The sequence below is a fragment of the Cynocephalus volans genome, chromosome 10, assembly GCF_027409185.1.
Source record: "Cynocephalus volans isolate mCynVol1 chromosome 10, mCynVol1.pri, whole genome shotgun sequence".
NCBI classification, from domain to species: domain Eukaryota; kingdom Metazoa; phylum Chordata; class Mammalia; order Dermoptera; family Cynocephalidae; genus Cynocephalus; species Cynocephalus volans.
The window spans coordinates 28,538,003-28,563,825 of NC_084469.1; the positions used below are offsets into that span (position 1 = coordinate 28,538,003).

The 25,823-nt window shown below is 56.8% G+C and overlaps 1 protein-coding gene and 1 non-coding gene across 2 annotated transcripts; both read left to right on the forward strand.

Annotated features, from left to right (window-relative positions):
* Positions 1 to 687: 687 nt before the first annotated feature.
* Positions 688 to 25,319, forward strand: DOC2B (double C2 domain beta). The gene is made up of 9 exons (XM_063111354.1): positions 688 to 1,060; positions 8,758 to 8,837; positions 13,361 to 13,435; positions 15,304 to 15,413; positions 15,596 to 15,722; positions 19,598 to 19,755; positions 23,572 to 23,653; positions 24,559 to 24,655; positions 25,094 to 25,319. Exons 1-9 carry the CDS (start codon positions 688 to 690, stop codon positions 25,228 to 25,230), a joined length of 1,239 nt encoding a protein of 412 aa, XP_062967424.1. The 3' UTR covers positions 25,231 to 25,319.
* LOC134389892 (U2 spliceosomal RNA) lies at positions 21,495 to 21,685 on the forward strand. The gene has a single exon (XR_010024842.1). It is a non-coding gene; the product is annotated as a U2 spliceosomal RNA (small nuclear RNA).
* Positions 25,320 to 25,823: the final 504 nt, after the last annotated feature.

Consider the following 25,823-nt stretch of genomic DNA (forward strand, 5'->3'; position numbering starts at 1 on the left):
ACCTGTGTGTGTCCTGTGAGAGTGACAGGAGCCCAGCATGTTCCTCATAATAACCCCCTGGCTTTTACTGTGATGGCTCATAGTAAACCCAGGGCTGCAGATCAGGAAAAAAGAATACTCCTTACTGCAATACGGGTGTCTGGGCGTTTGCAGGCTGCTGAAGTGTCCCTTCTCCAGCTCTCCATTGGGCCATCACACCCTGGGGCCCCTTATCCCACCATTGGCTACAGTGGGATGTGTCTTGCTAGCTCGCGTGGGAGTGTGAGTGTGCGTCCTGCAGGTCCTTGCTCGTCTGGCTCCTCGCTAGTGCTGCGAGTGTGCGTGAGTGGAAGGCGCCCGGGTGGCCCTGCCCGCTCGCGTGTGTGCGCGCGGGGTCCCGGGCCGGCGTGCGCGCCGGTGCGAGCGCGAGTGAGTGTGGCGCCGCTCGCTCGCTCCGCTCGGCGCCCGCCCGCTCACACCGCTCGGTTGCTACCGGGTGACGCGGGCTGGGCCCGCCCCCTGCCTGCCGGCCCCTGGCACTCCCTCGCGCCGGCCGCCGCCGAGCAGGCAGCAGCCGCGTCAGGCCCGTCCGGGGGCGCGGCCGGCGATGCCCGCAGCCCCCGCCTCGTCCCGCTGGGCCTGCTGAGCCGCCCCCGGGCCGGGGTCGCGCCGGGCCGGGCCGCGCCCGCGCGGGGCGGCGCTGCCTGCATGACCCTCCGGCGGCGCGGGGAGAAGGCGACCATCAGCATCCAGGAGCATATGGCCATCGACGTGTGCCCCGGCCCCATCCGGCCCATCAAGCAGATCTCTGACTACTTCCCCCGCTTCCCGCGGGGCCTGCCCCCGGCCGCCGAGCCCCGCGCCTCTGCGCCCCCGGACGCCCCCGCGCGCCCGGCCGAGGCCAGCGCGGGCCGCCGCAGCCCCTCCGACGGCGCCCGCGACGACGAGGAGGATGTGGACCAGCTCTTCGGAGCCTACGGCGCCAGCCCCGGCCCCAGCCCCGGCCCCAGCCCGGCGCGGCCGCCCGCCAAGCCGCCCGAGGACGAGCCGGACGCCGACGGCTACGAGTCGGACGACTGCAGTAAGTTTGCAGCTCGCCGGCTTCTCGCCCCCTCCCGCGCTGGGGTCCCCGTCGCGCCGCCCTCGGGCTCCCTCGGCGTCCCCCCCCCGCCGCCCGCTCGGGCTCCCGTGCCTGCTCCGTGCGCTGCCGAGCGCCCTGCAGACCGGCCCCGACACCTCCCCCGACCCGCACCGCAGGGGTGGGAAGTTTGGGGGCGCCCCCTGGGGTGTCCCATTTCTGGGCTCCCCGATGGCCGCGCCGCGCCCCCTCTCGGCCTGCCTGCCCGGAGCTCCGGCGCGGGCGGCGGCTTTTGTTCCCGGGAAGGGCGGAGCAGCGCCCCGGGGAGACACCAGTTGCTGCCGGCCGCGCGGTGGCTCCCCGCCCCGCGAGCCCGCTCCGGGCGGACCCCGCGGCCGCGGGTCGGGGCCGGTGCGGGATGGGGAAGGGGCTGGGGCGGGTCCGGCCTTCCGGGTGGGCCCGGCGGCCCGCGGAGCGCGGCGGCTTCGCTGGCCGAGCACCAGGAGGACCGCGGGGCCGCTTGTCCTCTGCAAAAACCTTGGCGGTTCCTCCTCCCGCGTCCGTGGACCCCGCACGGCGCTCGCCCGGGCCGCTGACCTTCGCCCACCTGTTACGCCCGCTTCCCCTGTGCAGGAGGGGCCCCCCGGTCCGCGACCCCTCTTCCCCGGACTGAGCCCCGAGTCCCAGGGAGCAGGCAAGCGCCGGGATCCCCGGGGCCGAGGCCCGGCTGGCGGGCGCTCCTGGCGCCTTTTCCTGTCCCTGAGGGTCCCTGCCTCGCCCGACCTGGGCCTGGCGGGGAGACCGAGGCGAGAAGAGATTGCGGTCCGGAGCGAAATCGATCTGTGCGGGGTGGGGGTGGGGATGGGGGCGCTGCGTGGAAGGCCGGCAGTGCCCAGCTGTGGCCCCCGTCGTGTCACTTAGACTTGGAAAACCAGCGTCAAACCCCAGCCCTGCCTTGCATGTGGGCCTTGCGGGGTCCCCCACGGGCTTCGCCAGGGCGCCCACCGCCCTCTCCCCTGTGCAGCAAGGGGGGCTGCGCCTGGCTTGTGCGCTCCCAGGGCCTCCAAGCTCGGGGCGTGCAGTTTCCCCGGTCATAAAATGTGCCTGTGGAAGCTGAAGGTGGGAGTTACCAGCGCCACCCTGGGGCACAGACCCCTGATCGCCCTGCCTTGGAATCCCATTAGCAGTGGTGGGTCAGGGCAGGACCTCTGTGGGGAAACTGCCTACTTTGCACTTTCTTGAGGCCTGGACCACTGCCCTCTGGCCAACGCCTGGCATATTGAGACCCTGCCCCAATGCATAGGAGGTGGGGAGTGGCCCTGTCCCTCCACTTTCCTGCCAGCTTGGGGAAATTGCATCGGGAGAATTTGTTGCCTGCAAGGCTGTGCCCTGGATCTACCTCCCCCCGCCCAGCTCCTGGCACCCTGTGCAAAGCTCACCCTCTCACTGCACCTCTGGACAGGCCCTGACTGGGACCCAAGTCACCCCTTTGGCTGCCCTAAATCCAAAGCCACCCTCAGAAGAAGGGGATGCGAAGTTGTTCCCATTTCCAGCATCTTGGCTGCTATGCCAAAAGAGTGAGCAGGGCAGAGCAGTTTCTGCCTAAGCTTCAGTCCACCCTCAGGCACCCTCTGGGTGACCTATGGCAAGATGTGGGAATCTGGCCATTTCTTTTGGTTGTCCCTGAACCCAAAGGCAAGGAGGGGACCAGAAAGTCCAAAACTCAGGCCAGCAGCCCCACCTCCAATCCATCATCTCAGCGGTCCTTCACAGAGCACTGTCCTAGCAGCCAGGGAGAGGGGCAAATGGAACAGGGCTGGGTCCCTGTACTCAGAGTACACACGTGTCCTAGCAGCAGATAGACTCACATGGGATCAGAAGTATGAGACAGTCCTGGACACAGCTTTGACAGCTTGAACTGTGAGCTGAGCACACCCATATCACCAGGCTACACGAGGCAGACTCAGGCCCAGCTTAGGTCCCCTCGCCCCCTTCAAGGGGCGGCCCACGCTAGGCTTGGATCCCAGCAGCGGCTGAGCAAGCATCCAGACAAGGAGCACAAAACTCCTGGTTCCTGTCTGTGAGGGAAACAAGTTCTGGGGTGGGACCACCCTCCACCCAATCCCCAGGCCGTGCCCCGCTCTGGTGTCTGACAACCAGATCCCTAGAATAAGCCTAAATGATTCAAGCCAGATGGTTCATTACGGCTTTAGCCAGGGTTATGCTATTTGCTGCCCTAATTATTGGATTATCTCTGTTCTGACAAAAAGAAATTAGGGCGGTTGCTCTGTTGTCCAAGGCAGAGAGTGCAGTGCTGTTTATTTCCTAGACCTTTCTTTCCCCCTCTTTAAAGCTCGTTCTTTATTAAGTCACCTCAAAGCACAAGCACACAACTCACATGTTCCAAACAGATCTCACAGAATAGGGAGAAAATGCAGTTGGAATGTTGGAGTGAGAATCCTCCCCTCACCTATATTAAGCTACATTAAGCCAGACTTGCAGCTTGCCCCATGTCCCATGCCCCACACCACTGCACACGCTGCGCCTGTCTGAGATGCCTGATGGCCACCTGTGGGAACCCAGTCCATTTTTCAAAGCCGTAATGACTGGGATTCTTTGGGTTGCAAGTAAAAGAAAACCAGCTCAACGTGGCGTTACCAACGAGGACAGCTGAGGTCTGTGGCACCAGGGTGCGTTGCTACAGCAGCACTTCAGCACCACCCATGCCGATGCTTCTATCCACCTTGCTCTTTTCCTCTCAGGCTGAGAATCAAAGCAGATTTCCTATTCTCAAGGGCGTACAGGTGACAAAGTCTAGGTGCAAACTCAGGTCATAATGATGCTGTCAGATTCCATAAGCCAAGCAGGACTCTCATGGTCCCAGGTAGCTGCTGCATGTCCAGGCATCACATGTAACAATAAGGTCCTAGATTTGATGTGGACCAGCTTCCTTCCCCATGTCTCAGTTTAAGAACAAGGAAACCTCTCCCAGAAGTTCCCAGGAAACCTGTCCTTTTGTCTCATTGGCCAGAATGGCATCACATGCCCATGCTTAAACCTGCCCCTGTACAATTCACCCTGGGGCTGGGCTGGGTCAGGTCTGATGCCCACGGGGGTCTGAACAAGGACAAAGTGAAGGAATTGCTGTTGGGTCTGCCACAAAGGCTTTCCTGGCCTGGGGGCATATCCTAGTTCCCCCTGGCTGTGGTTCCCCTTCCTTCGAGTGCAGAACCTCTTTTGGCCTCAGTCATTCATGTTCTGCCTGGACTTGTTGTCCTATTTTTATGCACTCAACATTGCAACAGCAACTATAGGTCAAGCACGGAGAAACGGAATGCCTGAGACACGACCTCTGACCTCAGGGCATGAAAACCAAGACAAACAAGTGGCCCAGCAGTGAGGGACAGGGAGCAGGAACCCAAACGGGAAGCTCTGGCTCACCCAGAGGACACCCACAGAGAGGGCTCTGCTCTGGGCTGGGAGGAGAGAGGAAGCAGGCTGGCAGAATGGAAGCAGGAAGGGAGGTGCTCCGGGCTGAGGGACAGCTGTGTGCACAGGTACTGAGGTGTTGGAAACACAGCCCAGCAGAGGCACAATAGTAGAGCCAACTGGCTGAAGCAAGGGGAAGACACTGATGAGGAGGCCAGAGCAGTCATATCACAGAAGGTCTTGAATGCCACACCAAGGGGGTTGAACTGAGTCAGGAAGGTGATGGAGAGCCTTTGAACAATTTAAGGCAGAGAATGAAGAGATTTATTTAAGTTCTAACCCTTTGCCTCTAAGCTCCTAGGAAGCAGGGATAAATGGCTCATTTCTCTTTGTCTCCCCTGTAGTGCCTGCCTGGCTCGGTGAGGCTTTCAACTCAGGCTTGGTGATTTTCTATGGTTCTGGCCATGGTTTGGTTTTTTGTTTGTTTGTTTTAACTATTTGAGAGGCTGACATTTTTCTTATAAAGGAAAATCAGAGCAGATTTTCAATTCCCGAGGGTGTACAGGTCAGGAGAGTCAAGGTGCAAACCAAGGTCATGATGATGCTGTCAGTCTCCATCAGCAGAGCAGGGCGATGTTCAGCCATAGAGGAACCAACAGGGGCTTGAGCTTAATTTTCTCTGAATTAGCCCCATTAAAGCTCTATAATTATCAACAAGCGGGTGACAACTCTCAAAGGCCCATTAGTGACCAACCCTCATTATTTTTCCAAAGATGTAAACTTTAGTCGGGCATGATTTGAGTGGCAGGGCAGGACAGGATCCTGTGACTCACACAGAGAAGCACCTTCCCCTGCCCTCAGGGCCCCCATCACCCCACCACAGCCCAGAGCACTTTCCCAAGCCAGAGGCCCCTCCAGGGCAGCGGTCGAGCCTCTCTCCTGCCCTGAGAGCAACTCTGCTTCTGTCTTTTGTTTCTTAGTTGCATCTAGTAATATTTCAGTGAAACAAAGCAGCAAATAAAAACCTTTTGGAAGCCACTAGGCTTTGGGCAGAAACTGTTAGGATGGAAGGAGAGAGGCCTGGATTCTGTGTCCTGGATTCTGCTGGGCCACCCTGACCAGCTCACCTTCCCTCTCTGAGCCTTATTTCTCTGAAAGGGAGATGAAGACTTGGGACTATGTACTCCCTAAGCGAGCTTTACCACCAGCAAGTCTCTCAAAATTGTGACCAGGCTTCTATTTAAAAACTATTATTTCTTACAGAACTTCCACTGGAGTTCAAAAAAAACTCATCAGTCCCATCCCGAGGAGCGCTGGGCATGCTGTTCCTTCCCAGGCAGTGGTGACAGGTGTCAGTGTTCCACTGAGGAGCACTGAGCCCTCCTGAAACAGGGGTTTCTGTGGAGCCAGTGGAAGGGGCTCTGCTCCCCTTCTGGAGCTGAGTTTCCCAGTGGGGAGCAGGCAGCTTCTCCATCTCCCCAGCTTGTCCTTCTCTGGAATTGGGAAACAGGCAGAAATCGTGGAGTGTGTGTTTTTACACGTGGGCATCACACCAAATCCCTGCTCCTGTGACCACCTGGAAAGCAAGTTGGTTTGAATGGACCAGCCATGTGGACTGAGCATCTGCTCTTTGCTGGTCTCACGGGTGTGGCCAACATGTGGTCCCTGCTCTCGGGAGGCTAATGCCTGGGGGAAACAAGCCACAGCTAAGCCTGAACCGAAGAGCAGGTTGATTTACTGTCAGGTAAAGCCAACGGCTTTGGAGAATACTATAACAAAAGCATGAACTTGGTGAATGTTGGGCCCGTGGCTGTGTAAGTTGTTACAGAAATGGTCGTATATTAACCTCACTTACAACATCCTCACCTGCGCAGACGAGAGCCTGGACACAGGCAGCAAAAGGCCAGCTACAGCTGTCGCTAAGCACACCTTAGGCTCTACTCAAGGCCTAGTGACTCTTGGTTTGATCACAGTTCTAACAAGTATTATCACCTTGTTCCATAAGAGAAACAACGATTGCATAGGAGAGAGAGCTGTTATGCTGCCAGAGGCAGGGACTCTAATGGGAGTTTCAAGCTGATGGCAAAGGAGGAGGCAGAAAAATGAAGAAAACCTTAAAAAGAGTGACCACCTAGGACTACCTGGTGGAGGGATAGCCTAATACCCCATTCTTTCTGGGCTGTGGCTGTGACATGCAAAAGAGTAACTATAGTCATCTCAATGACTCAGATTATTCAGAAGAGTGTATATGACCATTTGTGTATTCTGTTCCCAAAGGCAGGGAAGTGATCCAGTTTAGAATGTTTTCATTCCATAATAGGTCTCAGAGGGGCAAGTACAGTTATCTAGAAAAGTCATCTAAATGGATCTGCTCCTTCTATAATTATCATCCAAGCAGTTTCTATACCCCAGGCACCGTGTGCTGTGAGCTAGGTACTAATATTGTCTCCATTTTGCCGATGAGGAAACTGAGGCACAAAGAGGCTAGCTAAGCTGTCTAAGGTCACACAGCAGGGAATTGCCAAGCAAAAGTTTGAACGTGGGAGAGCAACGTCAGAGGCCGGGTCTTGCACTGAACGTGGGAGAGCAACGTCAGAGGCCGGGTCTTGCACCCCATACCATGCTGCCGGCAGGACAGAGAAACGCTATGTGAGCCTCACCCTCTGCCAGGAGCTGGGGGCCAGACAAACACAACTCATATCATTGCCTTAGAATAAAAGGCAGCTCCACACACATGGCCCTTAATGAGCCCATTTCCCTGCAGACCCAAGAACCTTTGTCATGCCCGGGCCCCAGCACTAGCCCAGGGATCTGCAAACTTTTTCTGTAAAGGGCCAGATAGTAAATATTTTCAGCTTTGCAGGCCGCCTGGTCTGTGTCACATCTACTCAACTCTGCCTTTGGAGTGGGAAAGCAGCCACAGACAAGACGTAAATGGATGGGCATGATCGGGTTTGGCCATTGGGCTGTAGTTTGGTCCAGGTGCATGTTGGGGGTCTCATTCAAACTCTCGGCCTGAAGAACAGAGGCTTTCAAGTCTGGCCCTTCCCTCACCCCCGCATCACTCTAGATGCTAAGCCCCCACCTGCCAGTTGGCCTGTGGTTGGAATGTCCCCTCCTCCAGCCTCACTGTGCCACTGGCCAACTCCCACTCATCCCTCATGGCTCAGGTGAAGCATCACCTCCTCCAGGAAGCCTTCCCTGATGGCCCTGGTTTACATCCAAGCCAGGTATCCCTCCTTGGACCCCCCTCCAGTGGCTCCAGGCTCTGTGGTGGCAAGTTCTTTTCATCTGTTCCTCCCATTAAGCTGTGCTTTCCTTGAGGGCAGGGACCCTGCCTTATAGATACCTTCATCCCTAGAGTCTGTCATATTGCAAACACTTGGTAAATAATGAATGAATGAATGAGACACCAGTTAACCAGCCCAGCAGCCTGGGAGCAGGAACTGGGCTTCTGAATACATCTGTGAATGTGCATCTTGCTTGTGGGGACCGCCCCCAAGGTCTACCTCCCACCATCACCTGGGCCTTCATATTGGGAGCCCCTTCACTCTGGAAGGTCCCCTCTGCTATGTGTGATTGCCCCTGAGGGTGGAAGCTGCACCCAATTATTGCTGCACCATCTACTGGCCCTTGAGAATCACTGCCACTGCCTTTGAGAGACCCAGCTGGCTCTTCACAGCCTGCCCAGGGTCCCCAAGGGGCCAGAGAGATCTGGGAACCACAGTTCCACATGTTGCCTGAGGGGCAGGTGAGGGGATCAGCCTGTCAGCCTGGCTGGGGCCTGCAGCCTCTCCAAGCCCTGTCTCCTCTGCCTTCTCACCCAATCCTTGTGACATTTAACAGGCAAGGGAAACTGAGGCAAGGAGCCCATACTGGCGGTTGCACATGGAGGGCAGGACCTCCTTTAGCTGGTCACCTGGGACACATGGGCACCATGCTGGGCCAGCCACAGGCAGTGCAGGGGTTAGGGGCCCGGGCTCCGGGCAGACCACCTGGGTGTGACTCTTGGACTCCCTCTCTCGGTGACTGGGGTACCCACCTAACCCTTCAAGCCTCAGCTCCTCATCTGGAGAATGGGAAGAATATTGTCACTTCCCAGAGTTGGGGGGATGGGTGGAGGGCTTGGCATACAGTAGGTGCTCAGTGGGTGTCAGTTGCCGTGGGGACTGTGGCACCTGCCCAGGGCAGGCTCATCTGGCCACACAGGGACAGGCAAAGCCTCTCCACAATGAGGCCGATGCGTGACCCGTGCCCTCTTCTGTCCACAGCCGCCCTGGGCACGCTGGACTTCAGCCTGCTCTACGACCAGGAGAACAATGCCCTGCACTGCACCATCAGCAAGGCCAAGGTAGGCCCCAGCAGCCGCCCCGACCGCCCCTGCTCCAGGGTCCTTCCCCCCTGTTTTCTGTCCTAGTTTGTGGTGTCTGTGCTGTGTGGGGCGCGGGGCTAGAAGGGAATTCTTGCCTAAACCATCTCAGCTGCCCACCCCCCCAAAAAGCCCTGTCTAGTCAGTCTGGGGAAGCATAGAACAAAGAAAAGAAGAGATCGGGAGGCTGAAGGTCGGGGCGGGGCTCTCAGGGGACAAGGCCCCATAGGCCCTAGGGAGGGGCTGTTGAGGGGAAAGAGGTGAGTAGATGATGGTCTGTCCTGCAGGCCGAGGGAGGGACGGCTGGATGCTGATCCTCCAGCTCCTGAAGCTCCCAGCGCCTGGGCTCCCCAGACTCCCTGAGGAGTGGGTGGCACCACTGTCCTGCTCTGGACGCCAGTGCCACAGAAGGAGGCTGACAGCATTCAGGACCTGAGCCTGAAAGGCCCCAAGCTGTGCTGTCTGGGCTGGGTCATGGGTGTCTATGGACCCCACTGTGGCCTGGCCAGGCCCCTGGCATTTGCCTGTGGCTCTGCCCCTTGAGCCAGCAGGTGTCAGCTGTGTGTTCTCAACCATGCTATTCCCTTCGTCCCCCCACCACATGGCTCCCTCTGGGAATAAGGTGCCAAAGCTGATGTTCTCTCGCAAGGTAAGGGCCTGCATGGCCAGTAGTGCCCTGCTAGTAGGCCTGGGGAAGGGCCTGAGCCAGCACAGCCCAGATCCAGGGGCTTTCCACAGAGCTGCCTGGGCCCAGACCCCACCCCCAGCCTCCCCAGCCTGCAGGCTTCCCTCTGCCCCTCCTCCCACCCTGCCAGCTGAGGGGCTGCCTTTGGCCCTGCACCCACCCAGAGGGACAGGCTGCCCGGTGCCTCCCTAGGCTATAGCCCAGGCCAGCCTGGGCCACCACACCTGGACTGCCATGGCAGGTGTGAGCACCAGCCACAGTGGTCCCGGCACCCTGGCTGGGCACCTAGAGGCCTACATACTCCATCCCCACCCTGTCCCTCTCCTCTGGGGACTCCCTGGGCTGTGACTCAGGGCATGCCCAGCCTTGCCTTGCAGGGGCTCCATACCTGCCCCTAGGAACAGAGCTGAGCATCTGGTGATCTCCAACTATGCTAAGATGGAGGCCAGGGTGGGGGCCCAGTTAGACCCCTTCTCCTCGCCCTCACCCAGCTTTGTAGAAGTTGTCCAGACTTGGGAATTGGGAGTGGGCTCAGGCTGCCAGGCCACTCCAGCCAGAGCCCACCCCTTCTCCTCCCCATCCCAGACCCCAGCACCCCTCCCTGCGCTGTGTGCCTCGCCTTCCCTACCTGGCTTGCGGGGGGTGTATGCGGGTATCTATGTGCATATCTCTGTGTGTGTGCGTGCACAGGGCTACGTGGGTACCCGTGTGCATGCACACACAGCTGTGTGTCCACTTAGGGGTGTACACCTCAAAGCATCAGAGGTGGGGGACAGGAGCCCCCGAGCCGTGGTAGATCTCTCGTTCTCCAGTTCCTTCTCTGCATAAATCCAGTTCTTCAGGGAAGGGGATGCACAGCTGTGGGAAGAGCTGGGGCTCTGGGTGGGGTGAGGGGAGGAGCCCTAGGGTGGGGGTGCTGAAGCAAGGCTGGCACGAGGAGTCTCCCAGGGTCACTGAGGGGGAGGCCAGTTGTGCCGGGCCTGGACCCTTGCTTGACCACGCACCCTCTGTGCAAGGGTCAGTCTCAGATTGCTCATCTGTAAAATAGGGTTAATCACGCCCACCCATGTGGTTGCCGTGAGCATCGAGTGAGTTAACACGGGCACCAGTGCTCAGTACCTGGTGCTGCCCTGGAGGACATGCCTGGAGGCATGCACCCACCCACACTCACGGGCACACCCACATGCACGCAGACATGCAGGCATTCACGCCCAAAGAGGAGCGGTGGAAACCCAACAGAACCGCCAGTCCTAGGAGACTCTGTTTTGTTTTGTTTTTAATTGTGGTAAACTACACAAACAAAAAATGTACCGTCTGAACCATTTTGAAGTGTACGGTTCAGTAGTGTTAAGTACACTCACACTGTTGGGCAGCCAGTCTCCAGAACGCTCTTCACTGCACAAAACAGAAACTCTGTACCCATCAAATGACTTCTCCCCCTGTTCCCCTTCCCCAGCCCCTGGCAACCTCCCTTCTGCTTTCTGTCTGTGAATTTCACTGCTCCAGGTGCCTCATATAAGTGGAGTCATGCAGTATCTGTCCTTTTGTGTGCAGCTTGTTTCACTCAGCATTATGTCCTCAAGTTCATCCATGTTGTAGCATATGACAGAATTTTCTTCCTGGTTAAGGCTGAATGATACTTGAGACTTTGCTTTAAATCCAGAAAGCTTCTCTCCTGAACGCTTTGCCAGCATCAGCTTCTGAGAAGCCCAGCAAGGTGCAGGGGCCAGGATTTGGGGGGAGGCTCTCCTCTCAAAACCATACCCCCCATCTGTGCCGCCAGTGCCAGCAGCAACCATGGCCTCCCCTCAGCCCTTCCTCTGCTTGTCCCTCCCAGAAGACCCAGCCCCTGAACCATGGGATCAGTTTTTGTCTCTTGCAGACTCAAGAAGCTGGGAGGGTCTGCCCAAGAGCCCCCCCTTTAACAGTTCCCTGACCCTCTCATGGACAGAGGTCAGGCTCTGCAGGAGGGCAGCCCCACCCAAAGGCTAGTGGAGGCCTAGCCCCAGGCCTGCCAAAGCTGCAGGTGGGAAGTCTGGATCAGGGCCAGGGAGGCCCCTATCTGGGCATAGAGGTCTGTGGCAGAACAGTGACATGCACTTCAGGTAGGGTATGTGGCCACCTGGGGTGCTCAGGGATCTGCCAGGTGGCAGGGTAGAGAGGTGGCAGCAGGGGCCCCATCCTAGCTCAACAGCTGCCCTGCTGCCCCAGCCTATGCTCACGGCATCTCAGGGGTACAGTGGTGGGACCTCCAGAGCCACTGGATAAATGTGCCAGAACTTCTGGGGACCCAAAGATTTGCAAGTGAAAAGTCGAGAAATATGACCCAATGAAAACATTTTAAGCTACAAAAAATAAATGTCTAAGAATTGCAAAAATAAAACACAGGTGTTCAGACATCCCCTGCTGGTAGCAGCCCTGCTCAGGGTGGGTGACCCCAAGGCCACTCTGCACTTCAGGCACTTTGTGGGAGAGGGTGAGAGTCCAGGATGAGGGAGTTGGCTTCGAAGGGTAGCCTCATTATTGTGGGCACACACAGGGCTGCCCAGCTGAGCTGAGCCCCTGCCAGGAGCCGGCCCATGTGCAGGGCAGGGCTGGAACCCCAGCAGCTCAAGGCACAGTGATGCCTACCTGCCCAGCCCTGTAGCTGTGTCACTCCTCCACTCCCACTCCAGGACTGGGGAGTTGGAATTGTTAACCCCTTTGACAGATGGAAAAACTGAGGCTTAGGGCACAAAGGAACTCATCCTCTTTTTTTCCCCAGCTAGTAAGCACAGGAGCTGAGAGCTGAAACTGGTCTGCAGCCTGGCTCCCAAGCCTGTGCCCTTTCCCAGAAGGAGAGCAGTGGGTGGTTGGAAGCCCCCACCTCAAATCTCAGCCCCCACCTGGGAGCTCCTGCAAGCCAAGAGAGTGGGGCCTGGGAGAGGAGCTCAGGCTCCCCTTCGTGGTGGGCCGAGTCATGAGCATCGAGCTGCCTGTCCCCTGCCCGATTGTGCAGCAAGCTTGCAGTTCATCTTTGAATAATGTCCCGGGGTCGCCCACCCTGCCCCGCCATGCTCCAGCCCCTCCCTACATCCCTCCCTGTGCACCATCCCAGAAGAAAAAAGCACAATTTCCAGAATCAAGAGCATGCATGAGGGCAGCTAAGCTCCTGTCTGTTGACCATTCCATTTATTGTCTGCACTCGCAACTGAGTCTTCAAAGGGAACCACGAGCAGTTAGAGAGGGGTGCCACCTTGTGGAGAGACCCTCCGCAGCTGCTCAGCTCGTGTGACCTCTGTGGACACCGACACGGGCTGGGAGCTTGGCAAGTCCAGAGAGAAAGTGAGCCTGGTTGCAGCAGTCTCCCAGGACATGACACTTTCCATGGCCACACAGGGAAGCATGTGATGAGGGGATAGAGGGTTACGTGGTTTTAGGGTCAGTGAAGGAAGTCGCTGCGGAGGAGGCGTGTTTGGGAGATGGAGGAGAGGATTCAGGAAGAGGAATAGCCTGACCAAAGTAGGATTGTGAGGGCCATTCAGAGACCGGCAGGTCACCTGGCTTCCATGACAGGGAGGATAGAAAGAGAAGGCCGTTCTACTAAAGAGGAATCGTGACAGCTGCCCTGGGCCAGGGTGCTTGAGGGAGGGGAGATCGCACCAGCACTGAGCCATCCTGGGGTGTGGGGCCAGGGGCTTCTGTGAAGAGGGCCATGAATGGACCCAGCCAGGAGGCCCAGGGGACAAGGGACATCTGCTGACCCAGGTCCCTGGAGGGCCCCGGCTGCTCTGTATCCTGGATCTCAAATTCACACCCTCTGCTGTTCTCCTCCGCCCAGGGTCTGAAGCCGATGGACCACAATGGGCTGGCTGACCCCTATGTCAAGCTGCACCTGCTGCCCGGAGCCAGTAAGGTGAGTGGCGTCCACCCCAGGCCTGTGACTGAGGCCTGCGCTGGACTTGGGCACCTAGGGACTAGGCTGACAGTCCCCACACCCCCACAGAGCCCAAGCAAGCTGGGACCCCAGCCATTCACCTCCTCCCAGAGCATCAGCCGACACCCTCCAGGCCTCCCAGGGACTTCGTGAGTCTGCAGCACCTGCCTGCTGAGTTGGGGAAGCCTGCAGGAGAATTTCCAGGCCAGCATTTTATGAGAAGCATTCTCAGCTGGTTAATATTATGTGCAAAAAAAGGGCTCTGTGATCAAATAACATTGGGAAGCATTGTTAAATTCTTTCCTGCAGGACTTATCAGAGCCTTTAATGTGTTAATGGGCTGCTCTGTGACTGTCCATAAGGGGGATGGAATGGGCAGCATCTGCCCAATTTATTTGACCACAGATCTCTTGTTCCCATGCCAGACGACCCAACAGGCAGACCTCACACGTGCTTAGGGCACCAGCACCACAGATGCACCTAGAAAGGGACAGAATAAATTGCCTGAGTTGACTTTGGAGCCCAGATGTGTAGAGCTGGGGCTCCCCACCAGTCCAGGAGGGACACCCCAGAAGGGGCCACTGCTCCTCCTCTAGAGAAGACAGGGCTGTAGGAGAAACGGCAGCGCCCTACCACCTGTGCCTGGAGAAGAAGCAGGTTCTGGATGCCGGGTCTCAGTGTCCTATTGCTGCACGTGGGGCTCAAGGCTGTGCGAACCAAGGACACACCAAGGAAGTGTGGGAGCTCAGTGACCATGAGTCCCTACACTTGTGGGACCTAGAGTGGGCAGTACCTGGCTGCTGAGTTGTGGGGGACCCTCCCATGGAGTGTTTTATACAGAACAGTCTCCTAGTGAACAAGCTCCTGAAAACAATATCGAAAGAGGCGTCTTACACCGTTTTTATGGTGGGGAACCTGACACTCAGAGGGCAGGTACCTTGCCAGGCTCCCCAGTGCAGGATTTGAACCCTGGCTGTCAGACCTCGTAGCCTGGGCTGGGTGTGGCAGACATCAGGGTGATTCAGTCGAGGAGCTCAGAGTCTGATGGGGGCAGGACAGGTAAACAGCAGGAGAACCAAGATCAGGGAAGCCCAGAGGAAGGCGTGGAGGTGAGGTTCCAGCTGGGACAGGCCACCCACCAGGCACATTCCAGGAGAGGGCGGGTTCGAGGCAGAGGGGACAGCCTGGGCAAAGGCGAGGAGGTGTGGACACAGGACATGCTCAGGAAAGGAGAGGATCCAGTTCCAGGCCGGGTTCCAGCAGCCCAGCTTCCCGCTGCAGGATTCCCCCAGCTCACATACCACCAGGGCCTGGAGGCAGATGCTCCTCAGGTTAGCTTCCTGCAGCTGCTGTAACAAACTAAGTGCTGTAAAACACACACTCATTATCTTACAGCTCTGCAGGTTAGTTCAACACAGGTCTTCCTGGGCTGGAATCGAGGCATCAGCAGGACTGCATTCCTTCTGGGCCCTGGGAACAGCCCGTTTCCTCGCCCTCTCCAGCTTCTAGAGGCCGCCACTTTCCTTGGCTTGTGACCTCTTCCTCCACCGTCAGCGCCAGCCACGTTACCTTCTTCCTGAGTCACATCTCGCTGTGACTCTTTGCCTCCTCTTCCACTTTTAAGGAGCCCTTGGACTACACTGAGCCCCCCAGATAACCTAGGATAATCTCCCTATTTTAAAGTCAGCTCATTGAGAGCCTTCATTCCATCTGCAACCTCCTTTCCCCTTTGCCATGTCAGATAACACGTCCACAGCTTCCAGGATTAGCACGTGGGCAGCTCTGGGTGCCGTTATCCTGCCCACTACACTCTTCAATGCTAATAAGATTATTTTTCCTTTCTCCAGGCAAATAAGCTCAGAACAAAAACTCTCCGTAACACTCTGAACCCCACGTGGAATGAGACCCTCACTTACTACGGGATCACAGATGAAGACATGATCCGCAAGACCCTGCGGTGGGTGAGGGCCCGCTGGGCCACCTGCTCCCTCCCCTCGACCCACCCAACCTTGTCCACAGGCTCTGGCCTTGCCACATAGACCCCCCCCCCACCACCACTTGCAAATCCCCACTGACTTGGGAAGCAAATTGGGAGTGCTCAGTGCATTTCAGGTGCTGGCCATGCCCCTTGCCCTCCAGGATCTCCGTGTGCGATGAAGACAAATTCCGCCACAACGAGTTCATCGGGGAGACACGAGTGCCCCTGAAGAAGCTGAAACCCAACCATACCAAGACGTTCAGCATCTGCCTGGAGAAGCAGCTGCCAGTGAGTGGGCCTCGGGCTCCCCGCACCATGCGGCTCTGCAGGCCGGTCCGTGAGCTCAGGGCCCAGAGGGTTTACTGAGCACCCCCCGTGCACCGGGCATGGTTGCGGGAGCTGGGGAAACAGAACTTCCTGCCTGTTGGAGGCACAGTGATGAGGCTAATGGATGAGCAGAGACAGCAAGGGAGGAGAGTCTGAGGAGGTGAGATCAGGGCGGGCGGGTGGAAGCTAGGAAGGACTTGGGCTTTCACCCTCAGTGACGTGGGGCCACAGGAAGGTGCTAAGCAGAGGTGGCGTATATGAGGACATTTCAAAAGGATTGTTGTCTCCTAAGCTCAGAAAGGCCAGAAAAAGAGGGAGGAAAGGGCGAGAGACCAGTAAGGAGATGAGCGTAGCCCAGGCCTGGAGGGGGAGAGGTGCTGGGGGGCTGGGGAGAGCGGCAGGGCCTGATTCCTGCCAGGACGTGCCAGCAGATAGGGCATCCGGCGAGGGAGCCTGAGCAACTGGAAGGATGAAGCCTCTGTTAACTGAGATGCAGGGACCGTGGGAGGAACAGCTGGGGGACAGGCCACTCAGGAGCTCAGCTGGAGCATGTTAGAGTTGAGGTGCCTGTGAGATACCCAGAGGAGACCGAAAATAATTCTTTCCTAGAAATTGCAATTGTGTGAAAATGATGTCAGAACAGATTTTGCTCCTGGCCGTTGCCAACAGCTGAGCCCTCCCAGAGTCGCCTCTATTTGTCCCTCTCGGCTCTCCGGCCCTCTCTTCCCTTCACCGCCTTCACCCAGTTCAGAGGGCTGGGAGGGGTTGGCCAGGAGTCCCCAGTGCCCCAGGTCAAGACAGACTCTGGGCCCTCAGCTGCCCAGTGTTCAGGACGTGGGCAGCAACAGTGTCCCCCGAGAGGCCTGAGCAAAGGGGAAGCGTGGGAGGACAAACCCAGCGGCTGTCTCCCAGTGTGCCCAGGCCGGAGGGAACTGGGGCCCTCGGAACATGGATTGTCAGTGAGCACAGCCCAGGTCAGGCCCAGGAAGAAGCCAGCCCGCTGCCCGTGCTTCCTACCCGAATCCCAGTTCTGTCTTTTTGCATAACTTGATCCAATTTCATTCCCTTGTCACGTTCTCTCCCACTCATAGACATTTGTGTGATGGATATAACCTTTTTCGTGTTATTATTAGTCACTAACCACAGGTAACCCAGTTTTTCCTAATGATCCCTGTCACTTTTGAAAGGCAACATCGGCTCCTCCTGTTGATGTGTTCCTGAGTGTTGGTCACTGGCATGAGCAACCGTGTGGGTGCGGATGTGTGTGAATGTGTGTTAGAGCTGACGTGGGAGGGTGTGTCTGCATGCAAGGGTGTTTGTGTGAAAGCAGGTGTGAGTGTACTTGTGTCTGCGTGCATGAGTGTGTGTTTGTGAGAGTGTGCGTGCCTGTGCACGGGGCATGATCAGGGCATTGCTGGGCCTCACTGGAACTTGCTACGAGCTCACTGGTTCAGCTCTAGGACATGCAGTGACCACAGGAGAGCAGTTCGGGATAATCACTGTGGCAGGCAGACGCATTTTAGAGCTCACAGCCTGCAAACGTAATTTGTTCTAAGCAAATGCTGAACAATGCCCTTCACATGAAAGAGCCCAAAGTATAATATCCCACTCCTGAAAAAACAGCTGAAAACGTCCCCGTTCACTCATATTATTTGATTTTCACATGTCACACAAACTAGCGCAAGAGCCGCTGTTTAGCGAGCCCCGCATACGCAAAGCCCTAGGCTGCAGTGGCAGATAGTTAAACTTCACACACCTCTCCCGATGCACCGGTCTTGCTGCCTGAGTGCTGTGTGGAGAAGGGTGCCGGGGCTGCATCTGAGCTCAGGGTGAATGCCGAGATCAACTAGCCACATCTGCTCTGGGCATGGGAGTAGGGTCACACGTGTGTCATCCCTGCTAGGCGTCCTTTCCTTCACTGCACAAGAGTCTCATCTCCAGAAAGGTTTAGATGTGGCCATGTGGGGATTCACTTTAGTGCCAAGCAGAACACAGTTGTGGGCAAAGGGACGTGGCTGGGACAACATGAGAGGAGCCTGGCAGACAGTCCTAAGGAGGGGTTCTCAGGGACATGGGGCTCAAGTTGGGTGTGTCTGGGTGGGCAGAGGGCACAGGAGAGGGGGCTCCAGGTGAGCAGCAGCCAGAAAGAAGAGATGCATGGTCTCAGGGGGCAAGGAATGGAGAAGCACCAGGCCGCGCGTGGTGGCCAGATGCTGAGGCAGAAGCAGTGTATTAGTCTGTTCCTGTTGCTTGTAACAAAATACATGGAACTGGGTAATTTATAAGAAAACGAAATTTATTGCTTACAGTTTCTGAGGCTAGGAAGTCCAAAGTCCATCTGGTGGTGGCGACAGTGACTTTGCAAGATGGTGGAGGCAGAGAGAGCAGAGAGAGAGACAAACTCTCTTCTTTTAAAGCCTTCAGAACCACGCCCCTGACCACCACTTTTAATCCATTCACTACTGCGCGGTCCTACAATCCAATCACTCTTTAAGGCTCCACCTTTCAATTACCATAATAGGATTTCCCACCCTTTTAACAGTCACAGTGGGGGCTGAGTTTCTAATACAGAAAACTTGGGACACACAATTCAAGCTTCAGTGAGTTTTGGAGGGACTTAATCCACTACAGGCAGGCACTGGGCAGCTGCTGCAGCACAGGAGGGGCTGGGCAGTTTCCCCACCTGGCTCCCAGCTCCCCCAGGGCTGGGGATGTGTCAAAGCTCTTTCTTCTGGGTTCTCCCCAAGGGGACTGCCCCTGGCACCCTGGGAGCTCCAGGAAGCACTGTGAGAGGACTGGGGCCAGGGCAACCCCTTACCATGCACCAGGCTCCATTTTGGCCTGGGAAGACCTTTTGGCTTTTCTCTGAATTCCACCAGGCTTAGGTGGCTGGCATGAGGGTGATCCCAGAGAGGACCATCTTTCCCCTGTCCCCACCTTCATTAGGACAAGCCTCCAGTGGGCACCTCCTCAGTGCCAGGCCCTCGCCCAGCCCTGGGGTATAAAAATGATATAGAAGAGTCCCGTCTTCAAGGAACCTACAGTCGAGGGCAGACACAAGAGGAAGCAGGTGGCCACCCATGCTGCAGCAGGAGGGAGCCTGGAGCAGTAGGAGCACAGAGCGGGGACAGCCAGCCAGCCCTGAGAGTCAGGGAAACCCCCCAGGCTGGTGCCACTTGAGTTGAGCCCAGCCCCAGAAGGACCAGGACTTGATCCAACAGTGAAGAGAGGTGGGTGTGCTGAGCAGGCAGGGAGGTGTGAGGTGGCCTCGGGCTACAGGCTGCAGACAGCCAGGCCGAGGCTGCGAAGAGGGACAGAGCGCAGGAGCCTGTGACGGGCCGGGGCAGCGCTGCAGGCCGTCCACTCACTGTCGCAGCTCTTCATTTCTGTCCTTACAGAGCAAGAGCAGCCACAGACAAGATGTAAATGGGGGCAAGGCTGCGTTCCAATACAATTTTATTAATGGACTCTGAATGAAGTCTGAGTTTCATATCATTTTCATGTGTCACGAATATTGTTTTTCTTCTCTTTGACCATTCAAAAAGGTCAAAGCCACTCGTAGCTCACATTCCATATGTGGGCCCGAGGGCTGCAGGTTGCTGGCCCCTCAGCTGGCCTCAGGCCGCAGGGGCCCAGAGCGGAGGGTTAGGGGCAGCCTCCACCTCCGAGGGCAGCGATGGGCAGGGAGGCCTGTGAGGACGCGGTTGGGACCTCTCGACAGGGACCCAGGCAGGGCCCAGCTGGGGCAGTGGCAGGTGGGCAGGCTCGGGTGGCGGGCGGCTGAGGGAGGGGCTGGGAGCGAGTCAGGATGGCCAAGTGACCGCCCCGACCAACAGGTGGACAAGACAGAAGACAAGTCCCTGGAGGAGCGGGGCCGTATCCTCATCTCCCTCAAGTACAGCTCGCAGAAGCAGGGCCTGCTGGTGGGCATCGTGCGCTGCGCTCACCTGGCCGCCATGGACGCCAACGGCTACTCGGACCCCTACGTGAAAACGTGAGTGTGCAGCCCAGGCCAGCCGTTCGCTTCCCCCCTTGCCTCCAGGGACGGGGTCCAGGGTGATGAGCACTCCGGCGCTGTGTCCACAAGGGCATGGTCTCTTCTGTGCTTCCTTAGCAACTCTGGGGGTTGTATGGCCGGCCCATTTTACAGATGAGGAAACTGAGGCCTGTGGAAGCTGCGTGGCTTCCCAGGGTCATGCAGATAGGGAGTAATTATCTCCTGGTGCCATGTACAGGCCTCTTCGTGACCACAGGTCCCAGGAGGGGCGTGAGCAGGTTGGAGGAGGGGACAGGAGGAAGGGGGGCCAGGGTAGTCAAGAGGCTGGAAGATCCAGCAAAGGTAATAAAGGAACTCCACCAGGACTTAGCAACTGCCCAGCCCCAAGCTGGGGCCACAGATGCAGATTAGGGTTTACCCAGTCTTACCAATGGGGGCTGCTGGTGGTGTGGGGAGAGAAGCTAACTCAGGGGGCCATGCCAGGTGACCTGGGTCCCCTAGCTGTGAACCTGGCCAGGGTAGGCTGTGCTTCGAGCTCTCAGGGGCAGGGAGGAGCTGGTGGCCCTTTGAAGAAGAACGACACAGGTGCTGCAGTGACCACCTTCTGTGCGTGGGCTCTTCACACACAGTGGATGTTAGCCTGAATTCACAAGGAGATTCTCTTGAAGGGTTGGACTTGGAGAGGAACTTAGCTCAGCAGAAAGAAGGTGGAGGCGTTCAGGGTGGGGGGGTCAGGGGAGTTAAGATACAGAAGCAGGAATGGGCCTGGCCTGCTGGGAAGCTGAGGAGGCCCAGGTGACTGAGGCCTTGGGAACATCTTGGCACCACAGGGGGGGCCGGCACTCTTCGTGACACATTCTGGGGCACCATTCCTACCAGCAACTCTCACATTTCTGTCACTTTTAAACTCATATGATGAAAATGGTGCAGCCACTTCAGAAAGCATCTGGCAGTTCCTCCAAAAGTTAAACACAGAGTTACCCTGTGATCCAGCAATTCCACCCCAAGGGTGCAAGGGTGCACTTTTACCTGTAATGCTAGGTTTCTTGTACAGAACAAAATACAATCTGAAACTAAAATGGTGTAAAATATTTCAGTCAAGTGCAATGCCCCCCTGCCAAGCTGACGGAATTCCAGGGTCACGTGCTGGGGTGCCCAGAAGTCAGGGTCTTACCTGGAGCAACAGACAGTCCAGCTGACAAAGCTAGATGGGTCAAGGCCTTTTGTCTGCACTGTTATTTTATAAACCTCATTCCTGATGACACCTGCCTCAGTTTCCCCAGGCTGGAAGTAGACCCCAGGCCCAGCTATTCAGAGTCTGGTGGAAAACATCAGGGTAACAGTGTTAGTAATAATCGTTACGAATGTGTTGAGTCATTACCCTATGCCAGAGCTATGCTGCTGTCTCATATAACCTTCCTGATGGCCCGTATGGTTGCTTCTGTTATTATCTCTATTTCATAACAGGGGAAACTGAGGCAATGTGAAGCTACTTACTGTGCTACCCTGGGCAACCCCCCTCCTTCTCTAGCCCTCACATCTGAACCTGAAGGGGCCAAGGCTGATGGCCGGGTGAGGGGTCACTAGGTGGACAGGAGTTGTCCAGGCCGAGGATGCAGAGACCCCAGAACAACCTTCCTTCAAGGGGCTCCCAAAGGCAGGGGTGGGACACGCTCCCACCATGCAGGACCCAACGCAAATCAGGCCAAGGAGAATTCACAGAAAACAAGATACCAATCGCTTCTTGGCCTTTTGGCTAAGATCAAGTGTAGTATCTGTTCTTATCAGTTTAATATCTGATACATCCTCTATCTGAGGACAATATATTAAATGGGTTTGGGGAGGAGCGAGAAGGAACAGGAGCTTGTTGCATCCACTCCACACATCGACCTGGCATCATAGTACTTCCAGGAACGGTGCACCTCTTCCCACCAAGAAACATACAAGATGCCAGTACATAGCAAAATGGCCAACAAGCGTATGAAAACCTGTAAGTAACTAAAGAAATTCACCATCTCTGGGGATGGGTTTAAGGAAACGTCCAGACTTTTTCTTAAAGTCAGGTTTATTGAGATGTAATTTACATATGTCTCTCCCTGTTGGAAGTCTGACCGCCATAGACAATCTTGTTACCACGACCACAGTCAAGGTATAGAACATTTCTATCACCCCAAAAAGGACCCCAGCCCCGGGCAACCCCTGGCCTGTTTTCTGTCCCAATAGTGTTGCCTTCTCCAGACTTCTGTATAAGGCGTTGGACAGCACGTTGCCGCGGGAGTCTGGCTTCTTCCACACAGAGTGACACGTTTGAGGTTCACCCTGTGGTTGCGTTTACCAGTAATTTAGTCTTTTTTGTTGCTAAACGGTTGTTTGTCGTGTGGATAAACCACAAGTTTGTTGTTGATCAGTTCACCAGTTAAAGGGCCTGTGGGTTGTTTTCAGTTTGGGGTCACTGCATAAACCTGCTATGAAGAGTCTTTTGTTTGGACATATACCTTTATTTCTCTTCCCTATCCCCAGGTTTTGTTGATACGTACTTTACAGTGTTTCTGTAATAAACCTCTATTCTTTATTTAATAAAAGTCACAATTTTAAAAATGCAAAGTAAAGAGCAATGAGATAGCATTTTCTTTCAAACTGGCAAGGATTCTTAAAGCATTAGTGTTCACCTTTGTGAGGGCCCCATGTGTCAACCACACAGCCTTTCTGGAGGGCAGTTTGGCATAACAAAACAAGCTTGACAGAGGCACACCTTTGGGCGGGTGATTTCATGTCCAGGAATTCAGTCATTCATTCAACAGATGTTTCTTGACCCAGTGCTAGACCTTGAGCTAGGTGTCAGGAAGGTGGTGGTAGGTGAGACCAATGCGGTCTTTACCCCAGAGCACGCTCGGCAGGGGCAAGGTGATTGTCCCACATTTATCCATGCAGGGACAGGGTGAGAAGTTCTGCAAAGGAGAATTCGGGACTTCCTGTCCCCTTCTCCAGCCAGCACATGGCCTGCATGTCATAGAGAATGGAGCCTGGTCCTGACTTCCAAGCACCACCCCTGTGCTTGCTAGCTGTGTGACCTTGGGCAAGTCACCCCACCTCTCTGAACTTCAGATGAAGACAGCTGTTCTGTGTCTCCGTCTAAGGGGTTAATGCCCATGGGGGGCGGGGGAGAACATCTAGCTGGCTTCCCTCTCCCTGCAGGGAAGCCTCCCAAAGGCATTTTCCTTCCTCAAAGCTCCAACAAGCTGGAGTGATTGTTGCACAACTCTGGGAATATACTAAAAACCACTGAATTTTAGACTTTAGAAGGATAGATTTTATGGTATGTGAATTATATCTCCACAAATTTATTTTTAAGGAAGGCTTGGGGCTGGCTGGTTGGCTGAGTTGGTTGGAGTGTGGTGCTGATGACACCAAGGTCCGGGGTTCAATCCTTATTCCAACCAGCTGCCAAAAAAAACAAATAAGAAGGGAAAAAAGGCTTGATCAAGGGACCAATCTGCTAAAAACGTTTTTCTGGTGGGAAATGTGAGCTCTGGGAAAATTAGACTTCCAGAAAGGAGGAAAATCCCCTTCCTAGGGGGATGGGAGAGCTCTGTGGTTATCTCCAGGAACGGGCACATGAACAGAAGTTCAGGTGACAGAGAGACCACTTGCTTCTCCCACTGCAGCTAATCGCTCGCCTTTGCCACAAAGCAGTGCTGGGAAAAGCCAAGGATTAGGACAGAAGAGGGGCCAAAGCTCTGCTGAGCCCTGCTGGCACAGTCTCCATCCACAGCCTCTCCAGGTCCTCCACCTGTCCCTCTGTTATAATTCCAGATACCTGAAGCCAGATGTGGACAAGAAATCCAAACACAAGACAGCGGTAAAGAAGAAAACCCTGAACCCGGAGTTCAATGAGGTACGAACAGCTGGCGAAGTTCACAAAGGCCACTTGCTCACCCCACCAGGGCGGTTGGGAACGGGGGGGGGGGGGGGGGGGTGGTGGCCTGGAGGGACTGAGTCACTGTGAGAGGAGGAGGGAGGGAAGAGAGGGTGGGAGGGGCCGCCCGGAGAGCCCCTGCTGTGGGGGGTGGGGGTGAGGCGCTGGCCAGTGTGCACCAGCCACAGTGGTGCAGATGCGGGGGGCCTGGAAAGCTCTTCAGAAGATCAACTGACAGGACTGTGGCCATGTTGGATGCAGGGATGGAGAGAAGCTCTGGGTGGGGCATAAGGGTTCGAGATGCCCTAGGGCCAAAGGAAGGTCAGGGCAGGTGGATCCCAGGTCCTCAGCCCAGGAGGGGGCTGCAGCAGGAGACAGACCTGGAGGTTCCCCAAAGAGCGAGAAGGGGAGAAGGGCAGAGGGTGCTCAGGCAGAGCCAGAGGCCCCCAGAAATTGAGGGGCAGGCAGAAGAGGCTGAGGAGATGCTCCCAGAGGGTGGGGACCAGACGATGAAGGGTCCCAGAAGCTGGCGGGAGGGAGGGGTCCACAAAGGAGAGAGTGGTCAGCCAAGCCAGACCCAAGAGCGGTGGAGGGTAGCAAGGACCGCTAAGTGTGCGGAGGATTTGGCAGTAAGGAGCTCTGCGGGATCCGCAGGGAACAGCGTCAGTGACAGAGGAGCTAGTAGTGGGTTGAGCCCGGGCCCGGCTCTCAGGCAGAGGTGGGCAAGACGGGTGAGAGTCCACCCATTGTCCGCCATGCAGTGCCACCCCATCCCTCTCTCCCTCCCTCATCTGCACCCTCACCACACCTCAGACCCTTCCTGGCCACCAGCCCTGTCCCAGGCCATGTGGCATTGGCCCTAACAGTCCCCTTCTGGCCAGCAGGAGTTCTGTTATGAGATCAAACACGGGGACCTGGCCAAGAAGACCCTGGAGGTCACCGTTTGGGATTACGACATCGGAAAATCCAACGATTTCATTGGTAAGAGGGCACAGGGGAACGCTGGTTCACCACGAGCCTGTTCTGGGCTCAGCAAGGGCAGCGGCTTAAATCAGGCCACAGCTGCCCCTTCCTGGCCTCTAGGAAAAGCTAGGGCCATGGACGTGAGGGCCTCAGGCTTCATCTACCTGTCCACATGGGACAGAGGAAGGGATGGGCCCAGGGAGAGAAAGAAGCCTGGGAGGGCCCCACAGCAGTCTGTGTGAAAGCTGGTGGTGTCGGCGCCTCAGCTGGACTCTGAGCCCTTGTAACCCCGAGCACCGGGTGGGCCTGAAGATCTGGGGGGCCCAGAGTGCGGCACGGAGGTCAGACGCCATCCACGCTCAGGGCCCCGTGGGCAGGGTGACAGGCAGCGTCGGAGCCCGGGATCTGGGAGGCGGGAGGCCACATGTCCTGGCTGCCCCTCCCGTCCTCCCGCAGGCGGCGTGGTCCTGGGCATCCATGCCAAGGGCGAGCGCCTGAAGCACTGGTTTGACTGCCTGAAGAACAGGGACAAGCGGATCGAGCGCTGGCACACGCTCACCAACGAGCTGCCGGGGGCCGCGCTCAGCGACTGACGCCTGCCCGGCCGGGGAGCCCGGCACGGCTGGCCCTGGGCGTCCTCAGCTGCCACCAAGGGCTGTGGCCCCCTGCTGGGGCAGATCCAGGACGCCTGCTTGGACACAGAGCCACTGCAGCTCCCGCTTGGAGAACACAGAGGGCCTGCCACACCCAGGGACCAGGGCATGGAGAGCTGGGACTGCCTTCAGCCCCCTGGGGAAAGAGATGGGGCACCCAGGGGGCAAGGACCCTTGTAGAAGTCAGCAGTAAGGCACAGGCTGGGTGGATAGGACAGCAGGGCACCCTGGCGGGGCCCATGAGAACAGAGGGGGAGATGGCAGCAGGCGGAGGATGGGACATAGAAGAACGTTTACTCCCAGATGTAGACAAGAGAGTTCCTGACGACATCCTTTATCGCTGGCACCACAGGGGGAGAAAAGAAGAGGGCTGCCAGGCGAGAGTCTGGCAAAGGCGCGAATGAACCTGGGCAAATGGGCAAGTGCTTCACTCAGCGATTCCACAAGCCCCTGGGGGTGCATGAGGCACAGGGCCTGCCCTCAGGGAGTTCTCCATCTAGCCAGGGAGCTGGATGCAAACCATGACAACGGGG

What these genes read in the sequence shown, in the direction of transcription:
- DOC2B (XM_063111354.1), top strand. Translation starts at nt 688, where the DNA reads ATGACCCTCCGGCGGCGCGGGGAGAAGGCGACCATCAGCATCCAGGAG. An exon ending in CTACGAGTCGGACGACTGCA is followed by an intron (nt 1,061 to 8,757) that starts GTAAGTTTGCAG and finishes TTCTGTCCACAG; the next exon opens with CCGCCCTGGGCACGCTGGAC. An exon ending in AAAATCCAACGATTTCATTG is followed by an intron (nt 24,656 to 25,093) that starts GTAAGAGGGCAC and finishes GTCCTCCCGCAG; the next exon opens with GCGGCGTGGTCCTGGGCATC.